This window comes from Pteropus medius, unplaced genomic scaffold, assembly GCF_902729225.1.
Source record: "Pteropus medius unplaced genomic scaffold, Ma_sr-lr_union100, whole genome shotgun sequence".
Taxonomy (NCBI): Eukaryota; Metazoa; Chordata; class Mammalia; order Chiroptera; family Pteropodidae; genus Pteropus; species Pteropus medius.
Window position 1 is genome coordinate 3,287,615 of NW_024354503.1, and position 24,586 is coordinate 3,312,200.

General features: G+C 42.3%; 1 protein-coding gene and 1 long non-coding RNA gene across 2 annotated transcripts in view; one reads left to right on the forward strand and one right to left on the reverse strand.

Moving 5' to 3' along the window:
• The first annotated feature begins 61 nt into the window (after window positions 1–61).
• LOC120596040 (uncharacterized) lies at window positions 62–18,464 on the forward strand. The gene is made up of 4 exons (XR_005651069.1): window positions 62–174; window positions 6,142–6,287; window positions 16,859–17,056; window positions 18,260–18,464. It is a non-coding gene; the product is annotated as an uncharacterized LOC120596040 (long non-coding RNA).
• Window positions 18,465–21,552: 3,088 nt separating this feature from the next.
• MYOM3 (myomesin 3) overlaps window positions 21,553–24,586 on the reverse strand; it is a 47,367-nt gene continuing 44,333 nt past the window's right edge. Inside the window, exons 35-36 of the mRNA XM_039854823.1 lie at window positions 23,916–23,971; window positions 21,553–22,945 (exon numbers count right to left, since the gene is read on the reverse strand). Of these exons, the coding sequence (XP_039710757.1) occupies window positions 22,682–22,945; window positions 23,916–23,971 (320 nt within the window). The 3' untranslated portion in view covers window positions 21,553–22,681. The remainder of the gene's footprint in view (window positions 22,946–23,915; window positions 23,972–24,586) is intronic.

Genomic DNA, 24,586 nt, shown 5'->3' on the forward strand with positions numbered 1-24,586 from the left:
CCCTCCTCCCCGTCCCTCCCCACCCTCTTTCAAATATAGCTTTGGCCATAAATTTCAAAGGTATGAATGGACTCTTTGTTTTGCTGTATCGTCCGTTGATTTTGGAATGGTGAGCTTCACATGCTCTAACTGCTTCTTGATGAGGGGAAGGATTCAGGAACAAAATCCACACAGGTAACATTGTAAAATAAAACCTGTCTTAAGGTTAGAGCTGTTTATTGACATAGGCTTAGGAGCCTATGGGGGAATAATTTGAACTTTGCTCTCACTTGGGTATAGAATGTATCTAAGCGTATTTGGTGTGCGGATGGGGTGGGTGAATCCTCATAAGTTCAACTGCACGTGGACTGCATTCTAAGAAGAGGTGACAGTGGGGAAGAAGGAATCTGGCCCCTCCAAGCTCAGATGTGGGGCCTTGGGTGGATGTGAGCAGGGGCTCTTGCACAGGGTAACTGCTGTAACTGGAACATTATGGTGGTGGCTCGCGGTTACACTGGGGAGAGAGTGCTCTGTGCACCAAAGCTGAGAGAGTTGTAGCATCCAGAGCCCAAGCAACAGAAAGAGTTGAGTCCTTTCCCTGACAGCCGCTGACAGGCGAGCGACAGCGTAGATGTGTAAGTGGCATTTGGTGGTGGTGCTGTTGGCAGCTGTGGGCAAGAGTAGGGGTGGTGGCAGACAGGCGAGGAGCAGCGGTAAGCTCAGGAGCGCAAGGGTGGGGATCTGAGTGATGGGTAGTGAGAACTGCAAGAACTCTTGGCACATGAAGACTCCAACCAAACCCCTGCACTAAGAGACCTGACTAACCCCTAGCTTGGCTTCCAGCAGCCTAAGGCAGTATCCCGGAACCACCTAGCCTCTGTTTGAGTTTCTGACTGCTCAGGGCTGTCAAAAGAATTTACTGTTTATTCTAGCCAACACCTGGCTATATGCCTCTGACCTCCTTTCCTTAGGGCATTTACAAGAAAGGGCTCACAATTCATTCCTTTGTCCCTTTGAGAGGTACGTGCATCTCTTACAACTCAAGAGGGTCTTTCCCAAGTAGCTGAAAGCCATTCCTTTGAAACATAACCATCAGGAAGGATAGGGCGCAGTTTCCTAGTCTCTTCCCCTCCCTTCTCTCTCACTCTCCCTTTAAAATGCCCTGCATAAATTGGAACAGAGCTCAGCAATTTCCAAACTATCAGTTACTGAGAAAAATCTTGTTTTTTGCCGTTTTAACTGAGGTCTAGCTTTGTTTATCTTTGAAAGTTGCTAAGGAGTTGGCAACAGCCTGGGAAACTCGAAGCAGAAGCCTGGAGGAGGGGCCATCAGAGTGAGCTGGGTGTCTGAGCAATGTGATGATGCCAGCACTGGGCGGGGGTGACCAATGTGACTGGCGCCTAGGGACAGAAGCGGTTTGGGCAGGGTTTGATGGTACATTAGAGGCCACTTTGGGACACAAGGGGGCTGTGGTCCAAGATGGGTTGCAAGATGGGCCGTCTGGAAATGATGTGGGCAGAGAACACGGGAGACACTCTCTGGCAGCCTCTGAAGAGAGACCGGCAAGGGCCAGGGGCCCCAGCGCAGAGGTAGCTGGCGTCCTTCCCTTTCGCACGTGTTAACTGTTGAAACCACAATCTTCCTGTCTGTTGACAAGATCTCATCTGTGCACACAAACCACAGAAGGAAAGCCCGGTTTGTTATTGTGGGAATTCTTGGAGATTTCTGTATATCCACAGATCTATTTGTCGGGGACCATTTCTGGAGGTCGTGGTCACTGACCTCTTAACTGAAAGGATTGTTTTCTTTTTTTTTTCCCAGCAGGAGGAAAAAGTTTCTTTTGAGGAGAAAAAAAAAATGTTGAAAAGAAAATTCTAGTAAACGGAAAGTGATTTGGAAGGCTCCCCCTGCACCTGAAAAGTATAAAGGGGCTTTCAGGGTGAGGTCAGACTTTTGGGAAATTTAGGAAGCCCTGTCAGGGAGGAAGAAAGTTGGAAACAGGGCACAAAGCCAAGAACCCAGGGTAGGGAGGATCTCTTCTTGCCCCTCGGGGACTCAGAGTGAGAATTTCAAACCAGGATTTTGAGTGATACTCATTTATTTTTTTACGTGGACTCAGTGTTTGCTATGTTATTTGCAGTCGATTATGCTTCCTTGCAAATTTTTGTGTTAAGATAAATCATCATTCCAGATATTTTTTTTTTCCCCAGATAAGTAGAGGGGGGTATATGCTCAGTAAAGTGGGAGTACCCCTAGAGTAAATGGAACTTAGCTGACACCAGGGCTTCAGCTAGATGAGTTTTGCCACCCTCCAACCTATCTTTTTTTAGATTTAAAAATATGTTTAGGGTTGAGTGCAAGAAGCAGGATACAAATGAGTAACACTGTATAATTCCATTGATAGGAAGTTCATGAGCAGGTAGAAACTAACACATGGTTGTAAAAATCAAAACGGTGGTCACCTCTAAAGGGGCTTGATTGGCAAAGGTTCATGAAGGTTCATGAAGACAATGTCCTACTTCTTCTTTTAGGTATTGGTGTTATTGTTTTATACATTTGTCAAAACTCGTCAAACTGGACACTTAAGACCTGTGCCTTTTTTTCTGCATGAAAATTATTCTTCAACAAGAATTTAAAACAAAATTTTAAAAGGCACAGTGAGCTCCCAAAGCTTCGATGACGAACTAGCTTAGGTTGCCAGCCCTGTTTTTTAAAATCGACCCTGGAGAAACCATGGAAGCCAGAGGGAAACAGATTCTAGAACTAAAGAAAAATAATCACAAGGCCACCTTTCTTCTCTTTGCCTTGTCATCCCACCTCTGGCTTGCGGGTCTTACACCTGAGTGTGGGAAGTAGGTAGCTGTAGCCTGGGGTGGAAACCTGTGGTGGGGGGAGATGTGTCCACAGATACATGGGGTTTCCTCAGGTGGGGGTGCTCTTGGTGCTGGGGCTCATTCACTCCCCTCTTCTTAAATTCACAAGGGCTGACTTAAATTCAGACTTAAACTAACTCTTACCACTGCTTACCCAGACATTAGCTGAGAGAGATCTGATTTGATTCTGATGATTTCTCCACAGAGCAAAGCTTTTTTCCATTTCAGCAGTTTCGTTTTTTTTTTTTCTTTTTTTCCGATGGGCTAGGCACAGCTCTTTTCCTATATTGCATGCTTTCTTTTTTGTTCTTTAAAACTGTTTCCACAGTGACAATTCCGTCCATATGCACATGCAACAGTGCATTCCTCATTTTCTCACCACTGCAAAGTAAATACTATTTCTACATTTGTTTCTTTTGTAATTGTTTGCCTCTTAGTGGTACTTCCAAAATTCTCACTGGCTTTACACTTACTGGCTATTTTGGGATTGATAATGTAGGAAAAATTACTTGGGCACAAGGATGGCAACACAGTAGAGTAATAGACTGTGAGTTGTTCACGACGTGAGTCTAAAACAGCCTTTCGCCCTGGCCGATGGCATCTGTTGGTAGAGGGAAGAGCTGGCATTCTCTTTTCTGGAGTTTTTATTGTATTTTTTTATTTCTGTGAAACCGTAGACGTTGAAATTTAAGAGGAAAACTTCTCTGTACATATTATTCTGTGGCTTTGAAAATAATCCATTATGTATAGCAAACATCTTTCCTTGTCAATGCATATTGCTCTACTTCATTCTTTTTATAGTGATCTATGGTATGGATAGACCATAACTTATGCAATCATTCCCCCATTGGTGGACATTTAGATTGTTCCTGGATTGTCTTTTTTTTTTTTTTGCTACAGATAATCCTATAAAATATATATCTTTAGGTTTAAATGTACATTTCTTTGATTTTCTATGAGGTTGAGCATCTTTTTATATGTTTATTGGTCGTGCGGATGAGTAACTTCCACTTCATGGTTTTTAAGTGCTATATAATACTACAAGATATGTCCGTATTACAGCTTACCCAGGTAGACCCTAATGTTGGACACTGTGTTGTTTCTTTAGTCGCAAAATGAAATGCTTTTTATATCTCCTGATCTGTCTTAAGGTGGGAAAAAACTTATCTAGCTGACCGGTTGTCTGAAAAATGCCTTGCAGTTAGTGAACTAACTAACTGCAAGGCATTTTGTCATTGATTTGGTTAGGTGGTTTCAGATATTTATATTAACTTGTGGAGATAGAATGCAGTTTTTGAAATGTTTGCCCAAACACTGAGCTCCATTCAAACTTCCACACTCTCCTCCATTATTCTAAAGAATAATTATCATATTATAGTTGGATAAGCATGTCAAAACCGTTTTGCTTCCTTTTCGTGATTTATGTATATATTTGGATAACTGCCTTTTTAATTAGGACCTGTTTTGTCTCTCTATGGAAGATTCAGGGCATTACAATTTGTCATAAAAGAGGAAACATAAAACAGGCATAAAAAAGAACTTTTTAGTTCTTTAAGGATTTTTCTTTTTAGTGTCTCTCGAGGGCACATGTCCAATTTGTGGAGTTGACTAGTATGAACTTTAAAGTTTTTACAGCAGCCTGAATTTATTTATAATTGGTTCATTCTGATGTGTTTATCTTGATTTATGAAGCTACATCCTAGTTGATAGACTGAACAGTCAGCAGATAATTGTAGACTATGTGATTTCTTAACCACGCATCCTCAGGAAGGATGCTAATCTTCTCCCCTTTTTTCTATTTTCTATTGAGGATTAAGGATAGACACATATTGCAAAATTCACAGCCTGTACTAATCCTAAGCGCTCGAAGGATTTTTACAGGTGAGCACATCCGTGTCACTACCACCCAGATGAATGTATTGAGCAACCCAGCGAGCTTCCTTGTGCCCCTTCCCAGTCTATACCACCCCCCTGCTGGAGGTAACCACAATTCTGACTTCTATTACCAACAGTTTTGCCTGTTCTTGTACATTCAGCATGTGCTCTTGTGCGTGGCTCCTTTTTTCCCAAAAGTTTATGTTTTCGAGATTCATCCATGTTGTTGAACGCGCAGATAGCCGTATTGTCATTTTTTGTTGTTGTCAAGTAGTATTCCATTGCATGACTACCGCAGCGTATTTATCCATTCATCTGTTGATGAATTTGAATTGCTTCTAGTCATTGGCTATTACAAATGAAGCTGTTAGGAGCATTCTTGTACATGTCTCTTTGTGCAGTCATTTCTCTTGGGTATATATTTAGGACTGGAATTGCTGAATGAGAAGATTGCTATATATTTAGCTTTAGAAAAATCTGCTAAATGGGTTCCCAAAGAGACTGTACCATTTTACACTCCTGTCAGCAAGAGATGAGCATTTCAGTTGCTCTGGGTCCATGCGAACCCTTATCATTGTCAGTCTTTTTAATCTCGCCATTCCCATGGTGTGCTGTAGTACTTTTTTGGTGGTTTTAATTTGTATTTCAAGACTTCGATTCTGTGGGTAACTCTATGCAGGCTTTAACTTTTTATCTAAAAGCCCTTATATTTTGTGTAGTGGAATATGTCAATTGTCTAATTGGTTTCGGCTACATCCAGATGACTGGATTACTTTTGCCAATTTGCTGTGCCCAGCCCTGACACCTGTGTTCTCATGGCTTTAACAATGTCTGTTTGTGTGTGTGTGTGTGTGTGTTTATATCTGGTAAGTCTCTGTTTCAGAGAAGAAGCTTTCTCTAGAATGTTCTTGGCATATAGAGTTATGCCAGGTGACTCTACCTGTGATAAGTCCCTCGGATGAAGTATCTTTTCAGTTTTAGGAAAGGACTTTGTAAGCCCCCCATCCCAGAGAGTCAGTACAGAGCCTGTTTGCCTAGAACTGGGAAGGGAAAGGTGAGAAATGTGAGCAGTTCTGTCTCTTAAATATAAATCTAAGTAAGAAAAACCCGAAGGAGTGAATTTTGCTAGCCCTGGACAGATACTAGCAGTGCAGTAGCTGCATTGAGGACACCTTGGATGGGGCCACGGCTAGATTCGTGGTCAATTTCATGATTCTAAGTTACAGCTCAAACGTCACCTTCTCAATGAGGCCTACCCTGATCACCCTGTTTAAAAAGGAACACCTCCCACATCCTTTTCACCTTGCTCTATTTTCCCCCTTATCATCTTCTAACTTAATTTATCTCTTTATTATCGTGCCAGTTACAAGTTATTGTCTCTTAGCCCCATCCCGTCTTCCCATATTCTTTGCAGTGCTGGGCTGGGACTCTGCAAACTACATTTCTGCTTTGCCAGCTGTTCTCTATTAGACTCTGCAGAGATGACGCTAGAGGGAGGCTGCAGAGATGGAGGAGGAAGTAAAGAAGTAAATTGCTCCTTCCAGTTTCCTTCCTGTTCCCGTGAGTATCTTCCCAGCAACAGATCTTCACTCCAGCAGGGGCAGGTCCTTCCTGTAGCAGCAGCTGAATTCACTCCGTAGTGTTTCTAACATTTGCAGAAGCAGCTGCACTGCACCCCCACTCAGAGGCACCAGTGCCAGCCAAGCAGCACCTCCTCCTCAGAGGTCTGAGTTTCACTTCCGGAATCTCGATTTTCACAGTCCCAACCCCCTTTCTGCACCCCGCCCCCTCCCACGCTGGGGTGGTAGCTGCTTCCTGCGCTTGCTACCTCTGTGATATCTCAGCATTCTCCTTTTTACCCTTTTAGTTACCTAGTGAACAACTTTATACCTAACAATTCCTTACATGAAATTCTCTCTGTTCATATTTCTGATGTGGTTTCTCTCTCCTGAAACAATTCTGTATATTGTTTATCGTCTGCCCCCACCACCCCTGCCTTAATAGCAGCTTCATAGGGGCAAAGATTTTTGCCTTTTTGTTCACTGAGCTAGCTATTCCAAGCAACTAACACAGTACCTGGCACTTTGTAAGTGCTCAATAAATATTTATAGGCTAAGTGATGGGTGGGTGGATGTATGGATGGTTGTTGGCTTATGATTTCATTTGAATTATTTGTCTGAGTTTTCTCTTTAGGTTTAGAGTCAAGATTAATTGTAAAATTAGGTTTTAATAAACTAGAGTGGCTTTTTTGTTTTGTTTTTTAGAAATGGAGGCTGTCCCCAGAACGTGAGTGTTTGACTTAAGGTTCGTCTAGTCAAGTTTGGGGGCCTCCTGGATTGGGAGATAGAAAAGCAGGCAGGGTTAAGCTACTAATGACCGGGGCAGTGGACTATTACTCTGGTCAGTGGTCAGCTCAGGAAATCAATGTATTTAACAGTATGTTTGGGGCAAATTCAGTCTGGGCCAACCAATAACCTCACACTCTTTTTTAGAAACTAGTGTTTTACATTTAGGGCAAGATCACTGAAGCCTCTGTGTTCTGGAGACGGAAATCGAGAAGCAACAAGACCACATAGGGTCACAGGGACAAATAGTCCAAGGAACAGAATTACTGCATTGGTTTTACATATGATCAGAGGACAAATGAGTGATTAGGATCCAAAGGTGTTTTGGAGAGACATTCAGAAAGTCAGCTTATTAAAAATTTTTTTTCACTAGCCTTTTAGTTCATTGAGTACCACTTATGTAGAGTCAAACTTTTTGGTTTGCACCCTTGAAAATTCTTTTTAAGACTTTATTGTCTATTTTTACAGAGTTCTAAACACTATTACAATCCTCAGGTATAGTTTAGTCTGAAAATATATTACTAACTTATCCGCAGCTCAGGTCATAGAGTTGCTTCTTTAAGCTTTGGCTTCCCAGGAAGAAATGGGATTATTGAGTCAATTTTGGTCACTTTTTTTTTTCATTTACTTTTTCTTTTTTTTGTGGAGTTTTAATTGATAATAATGTTATATAAAGAGATGTTTGTTGCATTCTGTTTTATTATGGGGGTTATGATTTCTACTAAACTCTTTAAGAAAAGAGTCTGGTCCATTGGGTCTTTGCATGGGGGGTGGGTATCTTTCTATAGAGTGACTTGTGTACCCACACCATAAAGGCCTGGTGCATTATAGAAGTGTCTGGGCTTAGGAGAACAAGGTAAGGTGTTTCTAGCCTGAATCTAAAGAAGTTTTTCATTGTTGGTCTTGAAAGTGGATCTACCAGCTGGGGTGTAAATTGATGGCAGAATCAGGGAGGGAGGGATATGTGGACTCATTTGTGGCGCTGTGAATAAGATTTCATAAAACCCATAAGAGCTGGGCAGAAGCTTACAGCTTTATGAGGGCTTTTGAAGGTCTTTTTCTTTCCTTCTTCCTCTCTCCCTCCCTCTTTTCCTTTCTTCCTTCCTTTCTTATTTAGTAATAGGGGTAAGATCAGGATTATTTTTTATGTGTCTTCTCCTGACAAGATTGTATGAGCTCAGATTCATTCACCCGTCAGAGCCTCTGCAATGGTTATTAGCCAAAGGGGAGAGATTTAGGCCGCTTAATATTCGATCATGTATTTTTAGCTAAACTTATCTTTCAGAAAAATTTTTTTTAATTGCTCTGAACTCTGAGGATCACAGGGACAATATAAACTATGTCGAATCAGGAAGAATTTTGAGGTTTTTAAAAACAATCTTTTAAGCGACATGAGTACCTCTATTGCTTGAAACGGAGAGGGTTGGTTTCCAGCAAGGATTAGTATCATAAAGGAGTTTCTTAGCAACAGTGACAGGAAGAGTATTTATGCATAGGAGGGCTTTAATTCTTACAGGAAAAAAACCCCACCTTATTTAATTATGAAAGAGGATTGATAGGAATCAGCCTTAGGAAATTGAAAAAACGTCATTCAGAGGTACAGGAGGCACCAAGAGGCACATGCCTCATCACTCACCATCTGTATGGGCTTATCCTCATTATGGGTTTGGCGGATGCGGGTGGGGAAAGACTAGTCCAGTCTGATGTAAAAACTGCAGACTCTCGTCCAATTGAGTATCCCTTTCCCCAGGCGCGGAAGCCTACAGAGCGGAGCCGGAGTCGTGAGCGGCATCTTCTCTGTTTCTCTTTCCACTTCTTCTCCCTTCGCCAGCTGCTGTTTGGGGTCCCTCCAGGGTTGCAGCTCAGTAGATATTCTTGCCGTGAATAAATTTCTCAAGTAGACTGAACGGGGCGTTATAACAGTAACCCACCTCACAGAGCTGTTAAAAGGGTTCCATGCAATTCCCTGTGTCATGCCACGGGGCCCGAGCACCCGGTCGCAGTTCAGTTTATGTTAGCTCTGAAGGAACACTTCGCCCAGCCCAAGTTCCTGAAGTTGCCGATGGCTTTTTTGGCTTCTGTTTAACAATCTGTTGCCAGCAAAGATTTAAAAAAGGAAGTTATTATTTAATTTTTATTTTTAAAGTAATTTTTTATTTTTTAATTGCAGCTGACATACAATACTATATTAGCTTCAGGTGTACAACATAGTGACTAGACTTTTTTTTAGACTGGATATTTATGGAAACTATGAAGTGATCACCCCGATAAGTCCAGCACCCACCGGACACCACACACAGCCAGTACATTATCGACCGTACTCCCTATGCCGCACTCCATGTTTTCATGACTGTTTTTATTACTGGCAATCTGCACATCTTAATCCCGTCCCTGTTTTCACCTGTTCCCCCAGGCCTCCTCCCATCTGGCAACCATTAGTTTATTCTCTGTATCTATGAGTTTGTTTTTGCTTTACTTATTTATTTTGTTCTTTAGAGTCCACATATGAGTGAAATCATATAATATTTGCATTTCTCTGTCTGACTTATTTCCCCTAGTGTTATACCCTCTAGGTCCATCCATGGTATCACAAGTGACAAGGTTTCATCCTTTTTTTTTTTTTATGGCCAAGTAATATTCCATTGTATATATGTACTTCTTCTTTATCCATTTGTCTATCAATGGACACTTAGGTGGCTTCCATATCTTGTAAATAACACTTCAGTGAACATAGGGATGCATATGTCTTTTCAAATTAGTGTTTTGTGTTTCTTCAGATAACTACCCAGAATTGAAATTGCTGGGTCTTTCTCTGTTTCTTGTTATAGCCTTTGTTGTAAAGTCTATTTCAAGTATATAGATATTGCTACCCCAGCTTTTTTTTCCAATGCTTTTTTATTTTTCAATGATAGTTGGCATATAATGTATTAGTTTCAGATGTACAACATAGTGATTAGACATTTATATAACTTATGAAGTGATCACCCCGATAAGTCTAGTATCCATCTGATACCGTACATATTACTACCCCAGCTTTTTTTTTTCATTTCCATTCAGCAAAGATTTTGCCCAATGCCATGAGGGCACCAAATACCAGGATGATCAAGACCTTGCACTTGTCCTCAGGCAATGACATAATAATCTAATTAAATTCAGAACATAGTCTTAAAAGCAGAAACTAGAGGAACTGTTCATGGAATTAATTCACTTGTGCTTTAATTTTAATCAAATTAGCTTCCTAATTGACGATGGGACTTGGGAGGCCTATTTAAAATGGGTGAAAACAGACCCAGAACAAAAAGTCACCCACTTGTTTACATTCTTCTGCTACTTTTGATGATCCAACTAGGATCTGGGGTCCTGGGCTGGAAGAGGATGCCCACCTCAGCTTTTCACTTTACCTGTTGTGTGCCTGATAGCAAGAAGTTGCTTTAATTAAAAAATAAAACGTTAAAAAAATCCTCAGAAATTAATACATTTTATGGATAAAAATAAACCTATCTGTGAAAGGAAATGTAAAAAAAAAAAAGAAAAAAAGGAAGTTGCTCAAACTTTTGCCAAACTGCGCTCTCATTTTGCGGCCCTTGGAACGTAATATGCGAATCTTTGGGGGGAATCCAGGAGGAAAAATGGAGAGATAAAGGAGAAGAAAGTCTATTAATAATAACCTTTAAACAGGTATTGTTGTAGCTGCCAGCCCCCGAAAGACACATGGACCACTAGAAATCAGTGAGTTATAGGAAACATGCTCTTTATTCAGCCAGCTGGGTCTGCCAGGGGTACGCAGACCCCAAATTAAGCAGTCCCGAAATGTAGAGGTACAGAGTTTTTAAGCCCTAGATCCCATTCCTCATTCTGTCTTAAACACAAAGGTCTATTTTTCTCCTATTCACTAACTGTCAACCCACAGGTCAGGTGTGCAAGCGGGGGTACAGAAGCAGAAAGCTTATTGTTAGAATGTTATGTTCCCATGGGTGATAGCCTATGTTCCGATGGGCGATAGCCTATGTTTCCATGGGTGATAGCCAAGCAGTAATTTTCCAGCCAGCACAGTATCAAGCCACCAGCAAGTTGTTATTAAGTGCCAACTGGGCGCTTGCTGCAGTGTGGTGAGACTGTAGTTGGGGGTCAGAGGGGCAACAATTTACTTTTATCTTCAAGTTTAAGTTTATGACCAGGAAGGGGTGACTAGACCTCCGAGCTGAGAAACCCCTTACAAGACAAAGGTGTGAGTGAGCGCTGAGAGCTAAGGGAGCTGCTGGTGCAAACCTAGACTGTCAGGGTGAGAGGGCTCATTGAAACGATCTTGTTGTGGTGCGATCAATTCTAAGACCCACGGAGACAGTTGAGATGAATTATGAGCCTTTATTAGCCGGCCGGCCGCGACTGACTCTCTACCACGCAGGGTTTGAGGAGATCAGCCTCGAGCTCCCAAAAGAGGCAGCTTATAAAGCCTAGAACCACACCCTGGTTTAACATAAAACAAGCAAACAGATTAACCACACGCTAGTTAACATCAAACAAGCAAACAGATTACAGAAGCAGAAGTTGGCCGTTAGCATATCTTTCCCCAGAACCACACTCTTAACAGATCTGACCCAGTCCCTCATTAGAGAGGGGAAACTGAGGCTCAGAAAGGGTAAGTAGTTTACTTAAGACCACACAGCCAGATAACGTCAAAGCTAAGACTTCAACTCTGGTCCCCTGACTTCTCCAGTTTTTTTTTTTTTAATTGAAACACAGATGTCTTGGTTAATTAAATAATCTAGCTTGGCTTGCTGTCTAATAGAAATATAACATGAACCATAGATAGAATTTAACATTTTCTAGTAGCCACATTAAAAAATAAAAAGATACAGGTAAAATTAATTTTAACAACATTTTATTTACCCCAATATATCTAAAATATTATCATTTCATCATGTAATCAATATAAAAATTATTAATGAGCTCTTTTGTGTTCTCATTGTATTAAATTTTAGAAATTAGTGTATATTTTATACATTAGCACACCTCAATTTGGACCAGACACATTTCAAGTGTTCAGTAGCCACATGCGACTAGTGGCTGCTGTATTGGCCAGGGTCAGCTAGCTATTTGAATTTAGTGATTAATGTGTCATATTTTCAGGGGAGATGAAGAATGTGAAGGGTGTTTTATAGGCATCATAACATATCGTCAAAAGAGTCAGAGTTGGCAGCCTGGGGCTTAGATCTTGCTTCAACTGTTTACTAGCTGTGTAGGCTCTGGCAAATCACTTAACCTTGATCTTCCTTTCCCTAGTTGTCTTACATCCACCAAGGAGCAATGGTAAAGACCAGTTGTATGACATGTATGAGATATATATATATACATATATACATATATGTAAATATGTATGTATATGTGAAAATGATTTGCTAGCATAGCATCTGGTGCTCCAAACGTTATTTTTGTTTCCCTAGAATGCAATCTATTTGAGAATATTGTCATGTGGTGAGCACCAGGTGGATAATGAGACAACTTTATTAAGCATCTTTAGTATCCTCTGGAATCAGTACAAAAGCAAGTGGGAAGCAATTAAAGGTGTCACAGGATGTTAAAGCCGGGAAAGCCAGCGCCTCTGGTCAAAGTCGGGTGGAGCAAATCTCTCTGAGCCGCCAGTCCGTTTGCTCACTGGGCCCGACCCCAGCTGACAGCAGTGAGTTACCAGCTGACAGGAGATCAGAGCTCTTTGGCCAGCAAGCAGCATGCTATTGCAATCTGCTATGTTAATATATTTGCTTCGATTTCTGATTCAGGATTAAATAGGGAAAGGGTCTGCTGGGTGCCTCAAAGCCCAGCTCCAACCGATCCTTTGATAATGGAGAGCACCGCAATCACCCAGGTAGGTAGGCACTCCATTATCACCACTTGGCGGCTCAAAATACTGAGTTCTGGAAAGGTGAAGTGATGAGGCTGAGATAAATGAGCTAAGATTTGAACCCGCGAAGCCTGACCCTGATGCTGCTTCCTAAAGACTTTGTTATTAGAGAAGTACTAAATAAACGAAATGCTATTAGTTGCCTCCCTATCCTCTGAAAGCAATCTGGAATTTACCACTTTTAATCGTTCTGTTTTTAGTTCTAATGGTCACCCTACACTTCTAAAGATAGATTTGTGTGGTTATTTCTCACTGTATTGATTTTAGACATTTCTATTGACTTCCTGTGGGTTATACAACCTTCATTTCCTCTCTTCCTGTTCTCATCTTGATGTTATATGCACTTGAGCTTCAATGCAGTTTTCTTTTCTCATCAACTTCCCACAGTTATTGTTTGACCTCCAAAAAAACGAGAGTTTACACATTGTTATGTAAGTAGAGCCAAGTAATGAGCTAGGAGAGCATTTCCTCTCTACTAATTCAATGCCACTCAAGGAGAATGTCCCCAGAGTTCATTTCAAATGGTTCTTCTTTCATACACACCAGCAATTATTAAAATCATGACACGTTTTATTTTTGGATTGTGCCTATGGCATACCATTCTGCCCCCACCCCCACCTCCATCCCCCACCCCTACCCCAGCATTTCTGAGCCTCTTTCTTGTTGGGAGTAGCTAATAAAAATGGTTAATCTTTTTTTGAGAAATTACCACATGCTAGGCACATTAGTAAGTGCTTTACACATAATAATTAATTTAGTTCTCACAGCTACCCAAAGAGGAAGGTACAATAGTATCCCCATTTTAGTGATAAGGAAATTGAACCACAAAGACGTTAAATGGTGGAGCTGAGATTTAATCCAGATGGCCTGGCTCCCGTGTCCACACCCTTAACCACTGTGCTCTTCTCAAAAAAGGAACATGTGTCATCCTCACATGTTCCAGTCTAGCTTTCTACTCATTCCGTGTATTGCTTCCTTGTTCTAATTTAATCTGTTTCTTTACATTTAGACCATGTCTTTCTTGTCCAACTATTAAAATTTATTTTTAATGGACATCTTTGGGCATCCATTATTCTGCCTTCCACCTCCAAGAAAGAGGTCCACGTAGGTCCTGGAATTGAGTTTGGGGTCATTTGGTCAGGGAATTCTGGGTTCTGGGAACTAGGTGCATAGTTAAGGAAAGGTGTCATATACTCCTTGTAGTCATATTCCCTTGGCTCCAAGGACTCCTTGGCCCATGGAGAGGGGTGCAGCCAGCGGAGGGTCGAGTGCCCGCTAAAGCATGGGACCCAGAGGAGACCCACTTGCCTGGGTCTACTGCCAATACTGTTTTCTCCCAGTGATTTTTAATGGCTTTTGAAAATAAGCTCATCCTCACAGCTCAGTGATCTGCTACAACTGAGATAATTCAAAAGAATGTACCTTGAGTTCTGACTGTCCAGTTGTGGGTGGTCACTTAAGAATGAAACCTGCTGGGCAGTCTCTGGAATGCCAAGGCAAAGGGTGCCCAACCCTAGCCGAAATCTGTTATAGGTCAGAAGGCAAGTGCCAGAAACATCCAGGGGCATTTCCCAGAAGAAGGGGCTGCTCTGAGTGGCATGTCCTCTTGGCCACGTGGACTCCTTACCTAGAAGAGGCTACTGAAGATTGAAGCTAGGAGATACAGAGTAAGCGAAGGCTTGTAGGTTAGGAGAGGGAGTCACCTGAGGAGTTCCATTTATGGTATGACCAAGTTGGCTCCAACTAGACCGATCCTCCTGCAGACTACCACTATTAACTTCTGGGGAAAAAATTTTTACCCAAAGCAATGGAGAACGAATCAAAGCAGGCAGGTTTTGCAGAGGGGTCAACACTTGTAAGAAAGTTATAGCACCAAATGAGTTTCTCGTCTTTTAATGGCTTTCAGCACACTGCAGTCAGCATCATTTGAGGGTGTCTAACATTCCAATAGAAAGCCTGCAGTAGATATGGCCTGAAAACCCAACCACAGCCACTGGAAAGTGAGGGAGAGATCCTGGAAAGTGAGTGTCAGAGAGAAAAGGGGCCACAAGTTCTTTATAAACTCTGTCCAAATCTCTGGCTGACTTCTAGATTACACACGTATATAGGACAGACAACAAGGAGATCCGCTAAAAGAGAAAAATAAACTGATATTTGAGCTGTTTCCCCAAAGACAAAATTTGTGTTTTGAGTCTAACCAAGTTAATTACCTGAAAAAAAAAAAAAAACCAACCACCACAAAAATTCCTTTAGAGGAATATAACAGAATCCAGAATCTCCATTACACAACATTCACAATAAAACCTCAAATTATTTGACATACAAAGAAAAGGAAATGTGATCTATTTTCAAAAGATAATGGACACTGACTTTGGGATAACCAGATTATGATTTTAAAGCAACTATTATAGCTATGCTCTTTGCCGTAAAAGAAAATATGTGTATAAAAAAAGGAGAAGACAGAAAATCTTGATGGAGAAATGAAAATTATAAAAAAGAACCAAATAGAAACTCTAAAACTATGAAATACAATATCTGACATTTTAAAAGTCTCTGAATATAATTAAGTTTCGAAAGATTATGAAGTGAGCGTGCTAGGTACAATTAACAAGTGAGACACAAAAGGAAAATAAACAGGGTCTTGAAATCAGGAACACACAGAGTAAGGGAAGGCTAGTGGGCAAATGTGAGGTTTTTGTGGTAGCTTATAAAACATTCACAAGTTCTTGTTTCTCTTTTCTGTTTAAACTGTAATGCAAGTTTATTGTAGAGATTTCAAAAATACAAATAAGAGAAGAAAATAAACATCAGTTGTAATCCCACAATCTAGAGAATTCACTAACATTTTGATGTTTATTCATCTAGTCTTCTAAAATAAAATAAAGTTTTTATTTTAATAAAATAAGATCACATCCTATATACTGTATCCAATCAGCTTTTTGATTTTTAAAACCTATTCAGAACATCTTTCCATGCATCTCAGTATTTTTTTGCAACGTTATTTTGATGATATACTAGTCATGACATGACTGGATTGTGATTGTATATTACGTATATTAGCTTTACAGTTTCCATGTAGATTACAAATATTTTTCTCTGTTTTTGCTTTTTAACTTTATAGTGACTCCGTCCTTTCGTCAGTTGGCTGTGCTCCAATAAAAACCAGCCATCTCTTTGGGTAGCCATCTGATAAATGGCATTTCTCATATGAGCAAGGTCCTGTCTGCTTCAGTCATCACTATATCGCCAGTATCTAGCATAGTGCCTGGAGTGAAATAGCAACTCAATAAATATATGTTAACTGATCAACTACTTTTTAAGCTGTGCCCTGAGGAGAAGGCCCAGATAACATCATTGGTTGCTGGTTTCTATTCTTGGCCATGTAGCTAATCTGTTTTCAACCCAGTAATTCATGCCTTTTGACTCAGTAACTCCTAGAATCTATCCTAGAGAATTTTTCAGATATGCAGGCAAAGATTTATAGGCAAGGTTGTCCACCCTAGTTTTATTTATAATAATGAAAAATCAGAAACTTTCTAGCAATATGGAAATGATACGAAATTACATGATAAACACTAATATGAGGTCTGGGAATGCTTTTTGGTGATATGAGAAAAATTCTTATGTTTCAGTGGCATATGAAAAACCCAGAATGTAAAATTATACGTGAGATTTCTCAACTCTGTTAAGACTAGTATGAAGACCACCAAAAAAATCTTTAACAAATGGTGCATGAATTGGGAACGCTTTCAGTTCCAAGGAACTGAAAACCTCATTTATGGTGCCATAAGCACAGGGCAGTTCATTTTTCTCTCCATAAATAGTCGGGAGGTCTGCTTGGCGATGTCAGGGGTGGAATCTCAGCCATTCTCTTTTCTTTATAGTCATAAGATGCCTGCCCCAGCTCCAAGCATCCGGTCCACATTTGAGACAGGAAGGAGGAAGCGGGTAGCACCTTGCCTGCAGCGTCTGTCTCTTTTATCAGAAACATCAGGAGCCTACCAAAGTGCCCCAGCAAATTCCTAAGGTCTTTTGACCAGAACCGTGTCCCGTGGCTGCCCCCAGTGACAAGGGCCCTGGGAGTGAGTATCCAGCTTCCCAGTCTCTGGAGTGGGAGTGGCAAGGGGGAAAGGGTAGGGATATCTGTTAGGTTGGTTAATAAGCAGTGTCTTCCACTGCTTATTTCTGGTTGGTGGGCTTATGGATATTTGTACTTTTCTTCTTTACTGTTTTCTATCTTGTCCAATCTTTCTACAACAAGCATCTATAATTCCCGTAATTGAAAAAATACAACAGATTCTACTTTAAAAATCCCTGGTGAGGTTGTGGGCTCCTGTCTCTGGAAGCATTTATACTGTCATTCAAAAATGTGCAGAAGAAACTGTTGAATTCTATAGGAGCCGGATTGGCCGGTCTATCTTCCCCACTGGACCATGACCCCCCACCCTTGCCCCCCTCCCGGACAGGGAATTGGTGGGTGGGTAGGGAAATTTATCATTTGTTTCACTCCAATCAGGCACTGTGCTGGCTACTGGGCCAGCACCCCTGCATCTAATTCTTAAAGCAGTCTTTCTTTTTCAGACGAGATGCAGAAAGCTTAAATAATTAAGTCACACATCACGTAAAGCAAGGCTGGACCTCAGGTTAGAGCACCAAGCTTTAATTATGTATGTCCCTACTACATCAATAGCTCAGTTAAGATTGAGTTGAATGAATGCAGAGTCAATGAATCATTTGAATGTGTAATTTAAAAAAACAAACAAACAAACAACTACAGCCATTACTTGGAAATTATTTCCTGTAGGGCATCTACGTTGCCATTAATTTGAATTAGTGTGATTGAAAAATAACAGGCTGTATACGTTGCCTGCAAGAGAGGAACTCTGTGCTCATCTAGTGCCCTTGACTAATGGCCAGATATATAACATATATCACTCCAGATGAAAATGCAGCTAAGGATTGGTTTCCCATGGAGTCTTTACCATTTTTTATCATAAAAAATTTCAAAACAGCTACAAAAAAACAAAACATATAAAAAAAGTAGAGAATGGTAGTATGAACCCCCATGCACCCATCATCCAGCTTCAAGAATTATCAATATTTTGCTAACTTTTTTATTTATCTCATTTTCTCCCTCCTCCCCCTGCCCTTTTTCCAAACTGAGTTTTTTTTTTTTTTCCAAACTGGAGTATTTTAAAGCAAACTCAAAGACTCATTTCACCATGAACATTTCTATGATTGGAATGAAAAGACTTTTGTGTGGCCCCGTGTTTCTCTTTCTTTAGATCTGCGAGCACAGGAACCAGTGATATAAAAGTCAGCTCACGGGCGCATGGATTTCTGGGAGGCCCCAGAGAGGACAGGCACATTCTTCACAGGCTGTGCAATTTGTTTTGCTCCCAACCCAGGACACTTTTTGGCTAAAAACTCCTCCGGCCTCAGGATTTATACTTTTCTCAAATGCTGAAAATAAATATCTGGCTTCCACTAGCTCGAGACATCTGGGGAGTGTTGCTTCTGAAACTATTTTTGGCATGAAAATGTCACCCAAGTCGCTTGAAGTGATTTGGAAATTTTAAGGTATTGAAAGCATCTGATTAGAACGGCGGCTGAGGCTGAATGAGTAGAGGTTAATTGTTACACAGGTCAGTCATTTTCCATCAGGGTTCTTGTTCCCTATATTCTTCCTGTTTACTGCTCTTAATGCTTTAGGCCAAGGATTGCACCCAGGGCTGGTATTTGAAAGGTGGCTGAACAGGTGTGGGGGAGGAGTGGCTGGTGGTGTGATAAAGGGGGAACCCACTAGCTGCCTGTCCTTTCTTCAACCTGTACACTCTGCCTGGCTCCCTGGAAGTCCAGCATGCTGGGAGATCCATGGAGAGTTCTGAAGAAAGCTGGGATCATGTGCTTGCTTTTACGCTCCACTAGATAAGGGAGACAATGTTCCTAACTTTCTGAGTCCCATGCAGGGTACAGGGATCGTGCTAGATCAACTGAGATGTTTCCCAGGATGAGCCAGTAAAAGAATAACGCAAGGAGCAAGTGGGAATTATAGCTCAGGAGGAACCAGAGGGGTCCAGCAAGCAGGATGCTGGGAGTGGTCCAAGCCCGAGGCAGGAGTAGAGGCCACTGGGAACAGGTTGGGAAGGGGAGAATAAGGTGAAGGGCAGTGGTTCGGGCTGTAGAATATGAAGGAGGCGAAGCTAGGGAGGCTGGCTTTGTTGGACCCTGGGCTTTGGAAATACAGAATAGGTGACAATGGAAAAGACCCCATAGGAGGTGGTTGATGAATAACTCTGACCTGTTTTGTTCGCAACACTTCTGATACCAAATGTGTGGATTTTTCTATACCAACACCAGTTCTCCAAACCTCCAGATGTCAACTAGGTGCCCTACAATTCAATTCAGTTTTGACACTAACTACCCAGAGTGTCAGATTCCATAGGTTTAAAGGCTCAGTCTTCAAAGACTGCCCTCGCTTCAGAACAAGTCGAAAGTCTCAGGTTGTCACCTGTGCTTCTGACCAACCAGGTATAAATCAAAGGTTCCTACAACTTCCTCTTTAGATTTGATAGTTTGCTAGAAGAGCTCACAAAACTCAGGGAAACATTTTACTTCCACTTATTGGTTTATTATAAAGAACATTATAATGAATACAAATAAACAGCCAAGTGAAGAGGTGCATAGGGCAAAGAATAGAAAGGTGTGGAGCTTCCAGGCTCTCTGGGGTCAGTCACCAGTCATTTAGTTAGCATCCAAAAGACATTTCTTATCACCCTGGAGATTCCAAGGGTTAGAAACTGTGTGTCAGGAGCCAGGAACAAAGATCAAATATTTGCATTTAAAAAATTATACCACAATATCTTTAGCAAGGTTTGCCCCACTTTTTCCCACTTGAGTGGGACTTGAGGTTTCACTGGGATCAAGTGGGAAGAGCAGAGAGAGAGAACAATGCAAGGTCTTGGGGACCTCCATCCCCACTGCCCCACCCTTGGGCTCTGCCCTGTCCACAGTTCTCCTGGGTGGGAACCGAATGGAGAAACTAGCCGAGCCTGGGCTCCGTGAGATGGAAGCAAGGGAGAGAGAGCAGAGCGACAAAGGTGATGGTGATCCGGGTGTTCAGGAAGCCTGCCCCAGGATGCTGCGGGAGACTGGACAGGGAAACTGCCCACATGCAGCACGTCAGGGACCAGATCCTGCCCCCAAACTGGCTCGTCATCAAATCAGGGTTCACAGCATCTCCACACCCATGATGCACTGCTTCTTAGCTTTTTCTTAGCATGCAAACCCACACCTCACCAACAGGGGGTGCGCATACCATGCTCCATCAGGGCCAACACGAGGGATAAATGCTTCTTAGGGAAGAACTCATGACAAATTGCTGTGTACACCGTCCCCCACCCAGGCCCCTTCTCCATGGAGAAAATTTTACCCTTCTGGACAATGGGGCCAAGAAACTACCTCCATTTACCCCTCCACTCACTGATTTGCTCATTCATTACTTTGGCAATTCTCAAGTGTTTGAGAACTTAGGATTGGTTCGTCTCTGGGCTCTGGGCTCCATGTACCTTCCGCATTGCTCAGAGACAGCGTGGCAGAGCAGAATGTCCTCTGAACTAGGACCCAGAGACTCTTGTTCTTGTCCTGACTCTGCCACTTACCATTTGGATCTCATTTGCCTTATCAGTAAAAATGAGGCCAGTGATGCTGTCCCATTTGATCTGACGAGCACTGAGATATAAGAATGCTTTATAACCTTGTAAGTGTTGTGCCCCCGTAATTTATTGTCATCATCATAATCTCAGCTTACCTCCCTGTGTTGGGGTGATGATATAGTGAAGGTGAAGGGCAGGTGCTTCATGAGATGAAGTACATATATATGTAAGCATATGTAAGGCTGCTGGAGTTTTAAGGATAAAGTGGCTGAATACTGTGGTTTTTGATTTCTTTGAAATTGGCGACATTCTTCATTGTCACCAGTGAAGCCATGTGAAAGAAGCCAAGTCTCTTCCCTGAGATGCAGGGTGGGCGAGGATGGAGCCTTTTTCTTCTTCACATCATCATGAGAAAAGTAAAGGAGAATTGAGTTCTGGGAAGTAATACAGATCTTAGTGTCAGGTGAAAGGGCCCTCAGAAATGATCTTCTTGTTTTATAGGTGGGAAATCCAGGCCCAGAGAAAGGCAAAGAATTGCCCAAGGTGTGTTTGCCCCCAAGACCTGAACAATTTCCCCATATTCATTCTCAGCCAGGGCACGGTCAGGTCCCCGGGCCCCCCATCCAACTTGAACACCTGGTCTGACTGCACCATGAGCCCAAAGCATGAGCTACGGAGATTATAAGTTACCCACACCTTGTATGTGTAGCTGGTGGATGTAGGAGTGATTCATAGTACCCTTAAATTCAGAACTCATTTCAGAAATCAGAGGTGGGTTATCATCTGGTGTTGGGAGTGTAAGAAATTTTAATATTCTCCTTTATAATTTTCAGGGATTTCCAAAATTTTACAACAAACATCTACAACTTTAAACTTTATAAGCCCTACCCTCTCCAAATCTTATTTTAAAAAAGAAGGAAAGTGAAAGGTGGTAAAATGCCCAGCTCTGAATTGAGGTTCATCAAGCAAAGCCAACCGGTATCTGTCACACCAGTCAGAGGTCTCTAACTGAAAGAAGTCCTGAGGGTTATCCAGCTCTCTAGCCTGGCATCCGAGGCCACCAAGGCAGTGTCACCCCCACTGTGTTACCCCTTTGCTCTCACATACTTGGCTCCTGCAATGTCCTCTTCCTATAACCATTGCCAAATTGAACCCGTTTTTCACGCTCCAACACCAATTCTGCTAGCTTTGTGAAGGTGTTTTAAAGCCCACTTTCCTCCACTGGGATGAACATCTGTCTCTCTCCTTTGACCACTCGTGGCACTTTATTTGGACCTGTTTTATAATTCTCATCATCCGTCTTGTCCTGGAGTCATTTGCACCCAAGTTCGACTCTCCCAGATGGGCTAAGGCCTCCTTGAGGACAGGGCCTGTGTATTATTTATCTTTGTGCTCCAGTGCCATTGTCAGCTTTGCACATACGTGCTAGACTTCAAATGAAGGTTTACTGAACTTACGTGAATGGAAAATATAGTATCCTAAAAGGGGGATATTGTGATACATCAGTTTAAGACAGGGCTAGCCAAGCCAATCTCAGCACTATGGACGTTTGGGTAGGATATTCCATGTGGCGGGGAGCTGTGGTGTTTAGCAGCATCCCTGGCTTCTACCTAGCAGATGCCAGTAGACATCCCCAGCTGTGACAGCCAAAAATTTGGACATTGCCAAATGTCCCTTGCGGGACAAAATTGCCTGATGTTGAGAACCACTGGTATATGGTTTATAAAGAATTTTCATAAACAGTCTCTAGGTGTAGGAATCCCCATCTGATAGATGAGAAAGGCGAGGCTCGTGGAGAGTGTAGAGTTGAAACTGGGTCTTGCATGTAGGTCTCTCATTCCAAGTCCAGTGCTGATCTCACTATTCCGGAGGCCTCTTGGGAACTCAGCAAGGTCTTTACTATCCCACTTCGGTGTGTCCACTCCATTCCACCCTGATGTCCCGAGTTCCACCCTGTCCCTTTCCCCCCTGCCCTGCCCCTGGGGCCTGTGCCAGGCTGTGACCCTACTGGTCCATGCAGACTAGACCCCAGGCTGAGCCCGAACTTGTCCGTCACATCTCCTTCAGCTCCTTGGGCTCCTCCCCGTGCTTGAATACGCTGATAGTGACCTGGCCCGTCTCAGAGCCATACTTGTTCTTGACAAAGACTCCGTAGCGCCCGCTGTCTTCACTGTTGACCTTCTCGATGGTGATGGTGACCTCTGACCCCCTCACCTCCATGTGGTAGCGGTCAAGGAAGGTGACAGGCTGGTCATTCTTCAGCCAAAAGATTTCAGGGGCAGGGTCTCCTGAGATGACGCAGGTCAGGCACAGGGTCTGAGAGGACGGGAAAAGAACGCTGGGTCACCTCTTTGTAATACCCCTTGGCATTCACCTTCGCTCCCCCGGAGAGCTCCCAGCACAACTTGCAACTTGTGATAAATTCATTACATGTGTTTTATCCAATCCCATGAAGTGATAACGTTAAAGGAAGAGACATTTTACATTAACTCCAAGTCTCCCATACTCAGCTTTCTACAGGAATATTTACTGGTTAGGATTTCAGATTATTAGTATTCTGGCAATTATCTGCCCCAGCATGGCTTGAACTTTGCTTTCTTGATTTTTGTTGTATATATGTCATTATGATTTTACCATGCAAATGAGGCTATATTGCTTTGATACAAAGATTTATGGACTGAGTTAGAAAATACTTGAATAAGTTCTAACTCAGAAACCTATGGCATCATGATCAAACACTCAGAGTCTGGAACTGGGCTGCCTCGGCTCTGCCCCTTCAAGCTGTGTGACCTTAGGTAAGTCCTTTAATCTCTCTGGGGCTCAGTTTCCTCAGCTACAAAGTGCAACTGGTAATAATACTCCATTTCATGTGGTTGCCTTGATGGTTAAATAAGCTAAAATATGTAACACATATGGAATAGTGCCTGGCACAAAGTAAGCACTATAATAATGTTAGCTTTCCTAGAATATTTTCTGGAATATTAGACTTGCATAATTTTAGCCCTTAAAGGGGTCATCTAGTTGAGCTCTTGGGGAAACTGAAGTTCACAGACAGAAGTACATGATGCCCAGGGCCACCTGGAGAGATGAGGCAGAGCTGGGACAAGCATCCCCATGGGCCTGACACCAGGCTCAGGGTCTTTTCTTTATATTACATGTGACCAATGCAGTGTGGTCACTTGGCCAGACTCTGGTGGATCCAGCCCCTTCGGCTCTGGAATTCATGGTGCTATGTTGCTTCATGATTTTTGATGGATACACAAGGGAACACAGCATGGGTCAGTACCTTATCTTCCATGATTGTAGCCACGTCTGGCAGGCCCCTCACCACTTTGGCACGATCTAGAAGGGAAAAATGAGACCCCCACAGAGATGAATGTTTTCCTTCAGGTTGCTTCCCAGAAGCAGGTTTCCACAGAGCTGAGGTTTATTTTTAAGCAATGCTTCTTTTTTCTATTTTCATCATTTTTGGGTATAAATCTTTAAATTATATTATGTTTCCTTGCCTTCATAAACAGAAGATAGGGGACATAACAGGTTTCTGTCATTGATTTTAGGTCATCCTCACGATTGGTGGTACCTGGAGGTGACAGCGAGGTGCCCCTCCCCTGAAAACTGGGAAAGAATGTAAGTCAGATTGTTCTGGGCCTTAGCCTGGCAAAATGCACACAATAGGTGTGATAAACCGAGGAGGGGCCTGGAGCACTAGGACTGAGCTTTTGGGACACTGATTCCATCAAGGAGGGGACCTGGTAGCCATTGTGGGTGCGTAGGAAGAGAATGTGGTTGTAAATCACTAAGCAGAGAGTCAGTACATTCCTTATGCTGCAACTGAGGCTTCAGAACAGAAGAGTGGGCAGCACTGACCCTAGAGCATCGGTCAGTAAAGTGCGAAGAGCCTGAACTGGCTGGTGTCTGTCCAGTGGACTAAGGGGAGTGGGACCCTGCAGAGGGGTG